This window comes from Mesitornis unicolor, unplaced genomic scaffold (genome assembly GCF_000695765.1).
Source record: "Mesitornis unicolor isolate BGI_N332 unplaced genomic scaffold, ASM69576v1 scaffold44661, whole genome shotgun sequence".
Taxonomy (NCBI): Eukaryota; Metazoa; Chordata; class Aves; order Mesitornithiformes; family Mesitornithidae; genus Mesitornis; species Mesitornis unicolor.
This window is the reverse complement of record NW_010166627.1, coordinates 37,928-52,231: the sequence shown is the minus strand read 5'-3', so window position 1 is coordinate 52,231 and position 14,304 is coordinate 37,928. Positions and strand designations below refer to the sequence as shown.

At 36.5% G+C, this 14,304-nt stretch overlaps 1 protein-coding gene across 4 annotated transcripts in view; it reads left to right on the top strand.

Moving 5' to 3' along the window:
• The first annotated feature begins 4,746 nt into the window (after positions 1-4,746).
• The window catches only part of EYA4 (EYA transcriptional coactivator and phosphatase 4), a 47,446-nt gene continuing 37,888 nt past the window's right edge, over positions 4,747-14,304 (top strand). For all 4 annotated transcript variants that reach the window (XM_010195029.1, XM_010195030.1, XM_010195028.1 and 1 more), the window contains exons 1-2: positions 4,747-4,867; positions 10,602-10,679. In XM_010195029.1, the coding sequence (XP_010193331.1) occupies positions 4,747-4,867; positions 10,602-10,679 (199 nt within the window). The remainder of the gene's footprint in view (positions 4,868-10,601; positions 10,680-14,304) is intronic.

Genomic DNA, 14,304 nt, shown 5'->3' with positions numbered 1-14,304 from the left:
GATATGCTCTGTCTATTGATATTGATTTTTTCCAACTTTGTTGCAGATTTTATGTAGACTTTATTGGACTAATGAAATTTGTGTATGTGCATCTATTCTAATTTTTCTGTTGGATTGAAAGGGTTGTATAAGCTGGTTCAAACTACATATGGAAGAGAGCTAGGCTCAATACTCATATCCAGAACATAGCTGAAAGATCTGACTGAAAAAAATGGGAAATGGGAAAAAAACCCACCTCACTTTCTTCAAAAGTTGGTCAGAGGGCTGAGCTGACAACAGTAGGAAACAGATTTAGCTGAGTCTGAACAGATCTGTTACCCAACTTTCATACTGCTCAAAATGATAATTTTAAATAAAGGGAAACTTCCTGTTTGTTTAGTTTCAGAAGCTCCAAGGTAGATGACATCTTCATTGGACAAGGCTCCAGGTTTCTGTGACAAAGCTTGGCATATGTAGGAACTGTGATTACAACAGGAGGGATATAGGAAAAGCAGGGGAAAACAGAAAAAAGAACCCAGGTGATGTAGATGTTTGCCACAGTGAAGTTTAGTAAAGATTCTGCTAGAGGAAATTACGTAAAGAATTTCCTTTTAAAGAATTTTAAAAAGAAAAATAATTTTACATCCTTTTAAAGAATTTTCTTCTGATTCATTTATGAATTAAATGAAATTATTCAATTTTAAATACCCTTTAGCCACTCTTTTAAATTAACTTTTTTTTAGATTTGCTGCAAATGCTGCACAATGAGGAATTAGTATTTATAAAATGTCCTGTTTAGACTAGGATTTAAAGTACTTTGTTTTCATATTAGAATATTTTTTCTTTTATAAATCTTTGATAAGTTATTTCATACTTTCAAACTTGTTAGTAAAAGAGGTTGAAATACAGTAAAATTAAACTATGTCACAAAAATATTACATGTTAAAACACGATCTCTTTAAAGAGAAAAGAAAATTATCTAAATATGATCTACTTTAGAATTCATGAATAATCAATGGAGTTTTGAGTTGTGGAAGGACTTGCCTTTTAGTCCATATTGAAAGTATTCTAATTAGAAATGCAAATGGATAACAAAGTTATAACAGCACAGATTTTTCTGGAAATGGATTTTAGTTCTGCTGAGGAAAAGAATGGCACAAGTGGATATGTGACTGTAATGAAAGAAAAAAAAACCTAGGAATTTTAAAAACACAACCCTAGAACCAAGGCTTGAGCTTTTTACCTTTAAAATAATACAAGTGAAAGCAATGCAGAAATAAAGTGATGCAGTTGTCAAACTTGGCAATCATATTTAGCTGTACTTAAACCTTCCTGTCCAAGGCTGGGTTATGATGCTGGGTTGTGCATGCTGGAAGTTTGGGGTGCATCACAAGTTCTGTTCCTTAACCCACTCCGGAGCATAGGTTAACCCTTGAAAAGATGTTGCTTCAAGCCAGAGAACAAAATGTGAAAGGCCCAGGATTCACACAGTACCATCTTTTAGACACAAACCCGCTTCAGTCTGTTGGGGTTGTACATGTCCAGGATGGAGTTGAAGCCCAGGAGGATCTGGGAGGCTCTTCTGTGCAAACAGGAAGTTTCAGAGACTTTTCCAATAAGTCTCTAAAATGATCCACTAAGCATGTGCAAATACCAGTTCTCAAAGACTTAAAGCATTGCCAAAGCAGAATAAAAGACAAATCCATATTGCCAGATTTCAGGTTTTGACTCAGAAGCACTGAATCACAGTAACGTTCTTTAAATAAACGGTCAAGAAGAAATAAAAGCATCTTCTTACTAAGTAATCTGTTTCCTCTCAAAATTTATCTTTTAATATAATCGAGCATTTTCCCTAATTACTCTAAAAAGTAAGGGGAAAACTAAAGCTCAAATAGTACTTGCCTGGTGGAGAAAAAAATGAATAATAAAGTTGTACAATGTAGTTTTTTAAACAGCTTTAACAATAGGCTTTATTTTCTGTCTAAATCAAAACACACTGCATTTACTAGAATACAGTCTTTAATAAGTAACTGCATAAACATAGAAGTATTAATTGATCCTTTGGAGATCACTCTTTTATACATTTTTTAGTGCAGAAAAGCACATACTGAACCTGAACCTGCTTCTGATTAAGTCAGTGAAAGCAGGACTCTGATAAATTTAGTTTGACAAAATTAATTCAAGATGTTGGAATTATTTCATCTATTTTATTAAGCATTTTCCCTGAATCCTCCCTTCACTGAAATTGTAAGATTTTAGTAGGTCTGTTACATCTTTCTGAGGTTTTTTTCAGGCTAAAAGTAAACTAAATGCATCCAGAAAAGTGAATTGAATTACATCTGTTACACAGAAGGCGACATGTGCACTTGAATAAATAAATTGCATAAGGATATATTAAAATAATCCCCTTACTTGTTCACACAAAGAAGAGCACCCAGGATAAGTATAATGTATGTGCATGGTTTTGTGAAACTTTTTATTGGTTTGGATATCCTTTTTATCCTTAATAGACTACCAATAAGCACAGTATGTCTTTTACTCACGAAGAGAAAATGTCTATTTGTAAATATACTACTTTTAAAAAACTACTAGTTAATTACCTTGCCTTGTCTGTGGACTGGGATGCCATTTGGTATAAAAAATTAATATAAGGCAAATGAAGTATTTTTCTGCACAAAAGGTTTCATACTGGTATGAAACAAAAACTATTCTTTTTACAGTGTCTGTTTGTTTATATTCTTTGCCAAATGAACAAAAATCGGTGAACTTACTTCGTTTTCTGATTTAGAAAATCTGATTCAAGTGTGAAAAAGTGGTTGAGATGGTATTAGTCTTAAATACACTGTCTAGGTAAACCGATTATTTTGTTTATGAAGTGTAGCTGAAACATTTGTGGCCATGATATATGCTTGTCTGAAAAGAAATTATTGTAATTTTCATGCTAAACAAGAAAAAAAACCACACGTGAACTGTCTAAGCTAGAGCTGTCCATTAGGTATCTGTGGGCTGATCATACTTGAACAGGAAATAATGCCACTTAAACTGCTAACTGAACACGTGGGGAGTATTACCCTGTATATCACTGAAACACATATTTATTTTGCGTAGCATTCTTCTGCTCCCTTAAATATATACAAGATGGAAACTCACAGACTTTTTTTAATCTTTAGCTGCTATCCATGTACAGAAAATACTAAACAAAAACTGATAGACTAGTAAACCACTACAGTTCATTTTATTTCATCTAACACTGATCAGATTTCCAGTAGACAATAAATATAATGCACTGCTGACAGATGTGTAGAAATGTATATACAGTTAGATGAAGAAATCCGGGTCAAGGCAGTTCAAATCTCAGTTTATGCCTTTGCATTTCCTTGAGTATGGCTATAAAATCCTTACCCACTGATGCATGGCCTCCTGCAATATCAGCTTTCCCAGACTGCTGCTGGGGAGCCTACCCTGCCTATGGAGTATTGGCGCATCTCAGGCTTGATCCGAGCATTTATGGGAGAAAATGACACTCTTTGCCTGGGCTTCATGTGCCTTTGGGTAAGGTGCAATTTCCCAGTTGAGATGCAGTATTTCCTACATTTCCTGGTAGACATTCAAGACATGAAAACTCTAAAGCTGGGTCTTGGGTTAAATGAATGCAATGAGAGGTAAGCTAAATAATCCAGGAGATCAATGGAATTAGAAGCACGAAAAGGGAGACATTTTCATTCTGTTGTTTTGGTTTTTTTCTTTTCTTTTCCTTATCTTGAAGAAAAAAAAATAGATTCAGACAGCAGACTCACATCTGATAGAGAGATGGTGGGGTTTTGTTTGTTGGTTTGTTTTTTTTCCCCAGAAGAGGATGTGTGGAGCACAGTGACAGGCAATTTCCAAGTGAAACTTGCAATAAATACTTAAGATGCTGGGTGTTTAATTAAAAATTTTCCATTGACCAGAATATGAATAGGAGCAGTTACTCTTACTGAACTATCCCAATTGTTCATCTCTTTCCTAACCATTTATTTCTTCTACAATGTAATTGGGGTTTTACAGCTCTGTAAGACAATCTTTCTGTTGGCCTTTGTAGTATACATATGGTAAATGGTTCTCCTGTCACAGATGGGTTGGCAAATTTGCTTATACATAGCAAAATTGTTTCTCTGGGGAAAAAAAAATCTGTGTAATTAATTTATAAATGAAGCCAGGAAAAGGTGAGAACAAACTGCAAATAGGATTGCAATTACCGATCTAACAAGAAATGCTCCTTGTCTGCTTTGTTTGAGAAAGACAGATCTCTTGTCACTGAATGAAAGCCATCCATAGTCTACAGAAAACGGTAGGCAGAAGTTCCTTTTCTGACTTTTTCTGCAATGACAGACTTTTCTCTGTTTTCCTCGAAGAAATACATATATACATACATTTATCCATCCATCCATATATACAAGCGCATATATATACATGCACTCCCTCATGCACATGTTTTACAAGCTCTTTGAGCAGTTTCATAAGCCTGTGTCATTTACTTCGTAATACCTAAAGGAAAAGTGAAAAATGCTGGCCTTGTTGCTGTTCACATCAAATTATTAGCTACTGTCTTAGGTTTGGTAAAAATCAAAGAAGACCTTAAAGGAACCTGTAATGATTTGTTACTCTGGTTGCATTACAAACAAACATACCATGTAAAAAAAAAACAAACAGTTGTTATAGAAAAAGCAGGTTATTATAAATAGTAACACAGTACATTTAAATACTGTCATCTTCTTTAACAGGTCTATGGAAATGCAAGATCTAGCCAGTCCTCATAATCTTGTTGGAAGTAGTGATGTGCCAGGTAGTTCCAAACTGGATAAACCTAATCTCAGTAGCACATCAGTTACGACAAATGGAACAGGAGGTACGTATAAGACACTGCTGCCACATAGAAAATTTTGGTTGTTTTCAGTTTAATACGTTTTTAAACATAATTTCAAGGGTAAGCATAAACCCATCTATAAACCCAGCAAGAATTAAAAAAACATGACAGTCAGAATTCCAACAGCACTTCTTTGATTTGCACCAGTTGAAGTAAGAGGCAGAACTGCACAAAGGTGAAACAAGGAAAATCTTGGAACAGTAGATTTGAACAAAATGTTAGAAGTTTGGCTACACCTATTGGTAACTTGAAATAAATTGCATTTTCTGCATCATACTTCATTGCTGAGTGCTCTTATACCCCAAGCTACACCTATTTAGGTTAGTTTAAAAGCTCTGTCAAAAGAAGTATATCAAAATTAGGCTCAGGTAATTTTTTTACATGATGAACATGCTAATTCCAATTCTTGGCAGGTAATGAAAGTTTCTCATTAATGGATTATTAGATTTTCCTTAAAATTTACTGGTTAATACTGTCGCATCTATTACTATAGGTACAGCATTACCATGCAGCTTCCACACAAATGTTCCAATGCTTTCAGATAATGGATTCTGCCATAGCTGAATTGGAGGAGTGGGAGGCAGGGTACCATGTTACAAGGTGGAGTCCTGTTCCCATTAGTGTCCATGACAGTGACACCATGGATACGAGTCCAGCTAGAGTTTCAGTTCTCATTTTTGGCATTTGTATGCTGCTGTTTATTATTACTGTTGACACCAAGAAAATTTTTTAGTTTGTTCTTTCTGTTCGCAATGTTAAACATTTTATTCACTTATCCTCACTTAAAAAAAATATACATCAATGTCAATAAAAAGTGTATTTGCATGTGAGAGTAACGGAGCTCTGCAGAGAGGGATTGAACCATTAAGCTTCAACCTATTTATATTTTAAAATAGAATACTTATTCTGGTATAAAGAGAAGGGAAAACTTCAAGCATACCATTAAAGAACAGTATTAAGTAGATGCCTTTATATATACTTGCATAAATAAACCAGTTAAAATAATACTCATAAAAACAATACAGTGCAGTTAAAAGATTTAGCTCAAAGTGCAGAATCACTTACTTGCCTTTAAGACTGTTCAGGTACCCTGAGACAATGAAACGTTGTACCATTCCTGTTCTCAGGAGACAACATGACTGTGTTAAACACTGCAGACTGGTTGCTGAGTTGCAGTACTCCCTCTTCTGCAACAAGTATGAGAGACCCCGGTACAGTGCATGTGTGTGGTGGTGTGTCTCCGTGACTGCTGTGTAACATCTCTCTTGGTTTGCTCTGTTCTGTTGTTATGTGTTTTGAACATTTTCACGGTTTTCTTTTCTCCACTCCTTTTTTCCCACCTTCTCAGAGGACTTTCCCAAGACCAGAAGTTGGGTAGGAAGTTTCAATTTACCATGCATTTGTTAAACAAGGAGAATTTTAACAGACTTAAATTCAGCTTGACTGTCTACAGGCTCTGAGAGACTTGGAGAGCCCCGTGCTGATCAGCATTGCTGGAAATTGCCAGTACTCAGCATTGCTGGAAGTCAGACCAGTGGATTTCCCACACCACGCCCATTTGTTTTTCTTTTATCTTTAGGTACAACATTGCATGATTACCTGAGCACACAAGATTGACATTATTGTTACTACTCCTCCTACTACTTTCATTATTAATTAAACCTTATGTCCAGTATTCTAATATATGTAACTTGCTACTTTACAAACATTTGGTTAAATTTTCCAAGGTGGTGTTTTCATTTATGAGTTTCCTCTTATGTCTTAATAATTGTTATGAGTTATAATTATTAATAATAATTTTATGTGTGATACTGCTACAGTACACGTGGGACTAATCATGGTTGTAAACGTGTATCACCATGACTCTCTACAAGCCAGTACTTAAGCTATGCAAGTTTGGACTAAAGTTAGGAAGATTTCTAAAAGTTTCCTTTTAAAAAAACTCTTCAGAATTAGCCTTCTGTTTGCAAGCCACACATCCAGAAAGAATTTACCAAAAAAAAAAAAGTTCAGACTTGAGCACAAGAGATCATTTGCACTAGAATAACTGACTCCATGCTCAGCTACAATAATTTATGTTTAAGAAAGGACTGAGCAAACATAGTCTGTCACCTCAGTTAACTGTTCAGCATGTTCAGATAAATCTAGAAGGTAATAATTTACGTACTAATTATCAGTAGTGGGAAAATGTAGTCTGAAAGTTCTTGCATTACTGAGGACACTTCAGCATTGGTGCAAAGTTAAATTTGATTTTCCATAGGCAATAGAATGTTTAGATCTGTGCTTCCAGTTGAGTATATTCCTAGGAAACCCTTTACGGCTTGCTAAAAGAAAGAGGAAAATCATTCCTATGACAAACTATGTGGTTTATTGTCTTACGTGAGCTTTTAGTCAGACTTCTTTGCTCTAATTACTCTCATTGTCTCCTGCTATTGCACTTGCTTGTCCTGCTTCATGCACAGTAGTAGCATCTCTTACCCCTAAAACTCTGTGTTCATTTTCAGTCCTTAATTTAGACAGGTTCTTTGGGATAAAAAGAGGTTGACATAGTAGGAGTCATGTTGGTCTGCTAAGTCCTTTCATCAAGTGAAGAACTTACGCTATAGAAGCTGTTGGCTGTTGGGAGCTGTACTCTGAGTTTATCTCAGAATAATTAAGTTTGGAAGGGATCACTGGAGGTCAGCTGGGCCAACCCCTGCTGAGAGCAGGGCCAACTATGCCGTTAGATCATGTTGCTCAAGGCAATGTCTAGTTGAGCGTTCAATATCTCCAAGGGTGGAGATGCCACAGCCTCTCTGGGCACCTGTCCCAGGGCCTGATTATTTTCACAGTGAAGAACTTTCCTCTTATATCCAATTGTATTTTTCCTTTGCTGCAACTGGTGTCAGTTGCCTCCTGTCATTTCACAGGGCACATTTTGAGAAGAGTGTGTCTTTGTTCTTTGCCTTCTTTGCGCTTTCCCATTAGCTAGCTGCAGACAGCCATTAGCTCTCCCCTCAGTCTTCTCTTCATAGGAAAGAACAAGCCCAGCTTCTTCTATCTCTCCTTGTACACCATATGCCCCAGTCCCTGACCACAATGGCAAACCTACTCAGTTAGCATGTGCAGTCTTCACTGTTAGCAACACTCAAATGTTTTCCAGATTGAGATTGCTCTTAATTTAATTTTTAGTCTTTCAGTATGTAGAAACATTAAACTAATCTACGCTTTAAAAAATAGAGTATTACATTTACACTGTTTAACATAGTCTTTCCATAATGGTGGTTCAAATTCTTAGTCTTTGCATTTTGTCTAGAGCAGTTGCCACAGGAGTGCCAGAACCACACTCACATGTGTCAGGAAACCTAGAGATAATTCTATGTTTTCACTTGGGGTGTTAGTTTTTTTTTTGTTTCAGCTATAAATGTTCCTGGGTTTTGATCTGATGTTATGATTGTTCTTTCATATTTATTTTTTTTTAGTTAGTTTAATGCTTATTCCCCTCTTGATTTAATGACATGCAACATAAAGAAAGAAAGGTAATAGTCCAAACGTCCAGCTACACTGAGGAAAGACCTTGCTGGATTCCTTACTGTAAAAATTCTGAGTATAACAAAGTAGGACTGTTTAAAATCAAACACATATAAAAATACTTTCTATATGTATTTTTCAACAAAACACAGTGGCAATATGATGTTTTTCCTCAAGTACTTGAGTTTCTTTTGGTTTAGGTCCTTTTCTTCTTGACAGGGAGAGGAAAAGATTATGACTATTGGTGCTGATAGAAGTACACTGCATCTAGCATTAACCAGAACTACACCCAACTTGAAAGTAAACATTTCAATTCACTACTGAAGTTTTTGTTAAATAAAACAGGCACATACTGAAGTGTTTTTCTAGATGGAATATTGAACACAGGTTTGTGACTTGGTATGATCAACCTTCTTGAATAGAAAGAGGTAAAGGTACTAAAATGTAGGTTTTTTCATGTAGGTAAATTTTCGCACTCTTGTATTGGGTTGACGTTGGCTGGACTCCACATATCCACTAAGCCACTGTACCATCCCTCCTCTTCAGCTGGACAGAGGAGACAAAATAGGAGAAAAGACTTGTAGGACTCACACAAGGCCCATCACATGCAGCTGTATTGGTAGCTGTGCAATTCCTGGTGAGCTCCAGGTTGTGCTCACAGACACAGAGAGGAATAGCAGAATGGTTCTGTAGATTATATTCTGCACATTTTTCCCATAAGAAAACCAAATCCTTTATTTAGGTCATCCACTACCTTTTCCTCTACAGGCTGTAAGAGAGATGGTGAACTTGAGGGCAGCTCAGACTGTACTTGGACTAAATCACCCTCTGGAAGTACTTCTCTTTCTCAACTGAACATGAAGGGAGATTAGTATGCACCTTTTAAATGTCTAAGTTAGGTGACTGGAATCTAAGCCATAGTTTGTAAATACATTGCCAGCTCAGAGCATGAAACTTCTTCCCCTCCCCTTGCTATTGCCAGTGAAGTCACGCAAGGATGCAGTGATGTTGAGAGGTGAGGGTTTTGGTCAGCTTAGCTGATGTCCCTCAGAGACATCAAGTAACTAGCTGGCAGAAAATGCCTTTGCTTGGCACATGTTAGACCTGCTGGGGGGCTCTGTCAGCCCAGCTGTCACTGCAAAGGCTTCTCCACAAATCCCAGACTGTATCCTTGGAATTTCAATAGCTGGCATATGACCGTGGTAGTGGTCCACGCAGGTCTTCATTGCCACTTTGCTCTGTGCCCCGTCAGCGACTGGTCCTGTGATATCTATGAGCAAGTTGTTGATATATATGTGATAAATACTTGCATGTGCCTAAATGACCTTCACAAAGTGATTGTGGTAATGTTTCCACATTTGCCAGTCAAAAGTCTAATAAAAGCTGCAGTCCATTCTGTACCGCTGTTTCTTACCACATCAATTAGAAAGGTGGTTCACAAACTCCATTCCAAAAGTCCATTCTAAATGGTCTGTTTTGGTAACATATTAAACTATAAAATCTAGATTGCCTCTGTGGTGCTTTTACTTAGAGCTTGGTAAGAGTGCACGATGATCCATGAGAATTGGCTTGAGTCTGCAGTGGACCCTAATGTTTGGTAACCTCTAAGTAAGAAGCTAACCTGTTGTGGCTGTTGTTTGTGTCCTACTCTAGGTCTTTTGCTTTTTTTTTCCCTTTAAACTTCTCTCTTCGTTTATGGAAAATTGCTTGCTGGTGACCTAGCTCAAAAAGCTCCCCACGTACGCCAAAAAAGAGAAAGTGAAAAGGCAGAATGCTGGCACTGTGAAAGTAATTTGCTTCTATATAAGCATGAAACCATATTATTACTGTTTCACTTGTCAGGCAAAACTATTTTTGTTATGTGCTACATCCCTTGACAGCTAATGTTTCCTTCCTCTCTGTTACTCTTAGGAAATTGTTGGAATCAATTAGATTTAGGTTGAAAACTCCACAGAAGATATTCCAGTTGCTAAGAGGAGTAGATAGATGAATGCACAGATAAAAAGCTGTGTAGGTGCATGGCCACTCCAGATGGAGCAAATGTTAATTGTCTCAATATCGTGATAGAGCAAAGATTGAAGCTGTTGCACCGTGTGCTTGTTCTAGCTGGACTACCACTAGTGAGACTGGCATGAGGACTCCACTATAAATTTAGAAGTAAAATCTCATGTCTACTTATTCTTCTATGTAGTGTCTCTTCTTGCAGTCAAAACAGAACCCTTGAACAGCAGTGAAACAACAACAACAACTGGAGATGGATCGCTTGACACTTTTACTGGGTCAGGTAAAGCTGTAATAAGATCACATAATAATAGATGCACATTGCTACAGTGCTTCATAACCTTCACTAATAAACATTTCACTGCATGGAAGCAATCTTTAAAAACTACAATGAAGTAACATTTTAATAAATAATAATAACAACAATAATAATAGCTTTTGCATTTTTGTAAGTGAAAATCTACAATTTTCATGACTTATGATCTTAAACAAGGTTTAATGATGAATAAGACCATTACCATATGCAAAAATCTTATACTAGTAATGTTATTATTGCACTGTGGATTTTTCTTAGTGTTAGTATTCCTAATCTTAGGAAGAAAAAAAATGGATTGTATTGGTAACAGCCATTCTAATTTGTAAAATTTAAAATCTTAAGGGTTATATTTCAGTGCTAATCTTTTTATTCCTATGAGTAATGTATTAGTTTAAACACTGACCAAATTGACATAAGCTTCTTTCTTTCCATGAAAATAAAGTCTATATTTTACTTTAAATAATCATAATTTTCAGTTACTTCTTTAAAAATTCAAACAAACAGCAGTTTTAAAGTAGATTTCTATAAATTATTAAAAGGTGATGAACTATGGAAATGTACAAATAATCTGCTTTCTAATCATTAAGTTGAATCCTGCTAATAATGATAATATTAACAATGAGAAGAAGGAGAATAATTTTTGCATCTGAAAATACCAGATCAGTGATGGCCTGACTGAGATGTCACTGAAGCCAGGAATTGCCGCTCCATGCTGATGCTACTATTACTTCGGTAGACTTAGGTAGTCAAATCCCTGTTTAAAATAGCTTTGAAATCACAGTGTTCCTGTGTAATAAAAATATTTTAAAAATTGAGTGTATGTATGTTTCTGGAATTGCTTTTTAGGCATCAGTTAATGTAAATATACTCCAAAATTGGTTATTCAAAAAAGTATTTATAACAAATTTAGTGCCTGAAGAAAAGGTCTTTTTTGAGAGATAAAGTATATACTATTTCTGATTAGAAAAAATGAAAACATTGTCCTCATTATGATTGTACAGAAAGAAATCCCATCAACTTAAAGTCTAATAAGTTTCATTAAAAAGTAATAATCTTGGCTAAAAAATAGCTTTTATCTTTAATTCTGTTGTTACTCTGTCCTAAAATTCTCTTAGTAGTGATTGCAGATTATAAATGTGCAAGCATATATGTGATTTTGTCACTGTTGGTGAAATTTGATCAGCTTCTGCCATGCATTTAAAATATCTGAGTTGGATTCAGTGTGTAAAACATGGCTAAGGCAAAATTTTCATGAAGGTGTGCCAAAATTTGCAGCCTCTGGTTCAGGTTTAGATTACAAGCTAGTAAGAGCTTGATTTCCCCAGCTGCCACTCACCCATTAGCCTTCAAAAAAGGCAGGAATTTGAGCTTTACATAATCATTTTTTTCTGTTAGTCACCTGCATACTCAAAAGAAATATGAAATTGATTCTCAGTTTAGGCTACAAACTCAAGCATTAAATGAGTATGGTCATTCACAGTGGGAAACCATAAGTCTGTCTGTCTGAATGATGTGTAATCTTCATCATCAGAGTGAGATGCAGAGATGCCTTAATAATGCACTGAGCATTACTCATAAAGAGTAAACCCATTACTTTCACACTCGTCTTTTACTGGTACTTGCAAATAGCAGAATTTGATGGCAACCATTTTGTGGCAGAGTGCTAAAGAACAATGAAAAGTCACCAAAAAAGTATTTCTCTGACTCTTTAACCTATCTGGCTATTTGGGAAGTCTAATGGATTGCAAAAGACAATAAATACCGACTAGTAGAGAGATATAATTTCAGACAAATCAGCTGCAATTGAAAACATTGATAACAAAGCCCAGGACTGAATGCTGTTTTTTCCTAATACTCAGTTATATGCATGTATTATTCCCAAAGAGACAAAGTGATAATGCTAGCACTTTCTTGCAGCTTTCAGAGCACTTTTGAGCTCATTGCATGAGGATGCCTAGACATATAGACCACTAGTAGGGATATCATCTACTCTGTCTTATACAACAACCATAGGTCAGAGGGACTCAAGCATCCTTTGTTGAGTAGGGAAGGGTTTGGGTATGTTACTAAACATTTTATTAAATAAGATATGGGTGAAAAGACAGATCCTTGTGCCAAGACATATTTGAGAGTCTGCCATGCAGAAATCCTCTCCTTCACATATTGTACCCATTAAAATTGATTTCCATACTCTAAGGGCAATCAAAACCCATGATGTGTCCTGGAGCTGAGCAGAAGGCTGAACAAGCCTTGTGAGGTGTGAAGTTGCCTGCTCTGTCCCTAATGACCAGCTGTAACACAGAAAGTGGTGGTCAGACTGTGTGAGGTGCAGGGAAGGAGAGACAGATTAGGACTCATGGGTAACTGATGAACCTCAATTTTGATTGAAAAGTTGAAAATTAAAGCATGTAGATCTTGTGAATTTAGAGTGACAGTCACCACAGTGACCTTGCCCAGGCTGCGGTGTTGCAGCTTACACTCAGGGCTCCGGTTCCTCCATCTTGCAGAGCTGTCCCTGGAAGATACTGTCCCTTTTAGGAAGAGTTAGCCAGGTGGATAGTCACATTGCGCATCCCTCTTTCTTTTTCTTCGAAGAATGAAATTGGTGATTAACACCACTATACTGGATTTGAAGCTTTGTGAACCTGAAGCAGATTCCCATTGGGATGGGTATGTGCAAGATATGGGGAGCTTCAGGACAGCCTTGAGCTGAGCATTTTCATGCTCTGAATTTGCCGCAGCCACTATAAAGTGAGTGCATGTAGTTTTGTGTTTAAATTGCTTACAGTACTGGATTGATTTGAGAAATGTTTACCATTTTAATGGAGTGGAGAGAGAGACATTTGAAATTCTCATAATCCTTTTCACTTAGTATTTATTACCCACAAAAAGCATATAGAAAACAATTTCTGAAGGCTATACAGGGGAAGTTAAGAAATGCCACTGCTTTATAACCTACCTTTGGTCCCCTTATGTGTAGACATTGTGATTTGTTATTTCAATGAGATCCTTTTAACCTAACCTCTTTGCACAGAATTCTCCAGATGTGTGATGAAAAAATACAAAATTCCAGCCTGTGTTAGTATACTGAACCTAATACATGCTATCAGGACAGTTTATGGTAATTTTAATTCTCCACAGCCACCTTGGCCAGTTGAGCTAACAGGGTATGTGGTAAGAGCTGACTGTCACCTTTTCATCCCCTCTGTGTATCAACATTAGTTGGGACTAGAATATGCCCTCGGCACCATAATAACACTTGAAAAGTCAAGGGTCTTATACCTGCTCTGAAGAGCATTCCTCTGGTAAATTCAACTAGAGAAGTCTTAGATTTATTTGAGTTTTTCAGAGAATAAACAGTTTTGGTTTTGGTTTTAATATAAGCAACACATCAACAGCATTTATCCCCATCCATATAAATGGCTGCATAAAGTGGAGCAGTTATAGAAACTGTAACCATCTCCTCCACTGCCAACAGTCCTCAGAAGCAGCAGTTTGATAACCCTTAGAATTACCAATCTGATCTATGAGACACAGGCATAGTCCACAGGCTCTACTCCATCATAATGTTCTCTTAGAGTAGGTCCTACAT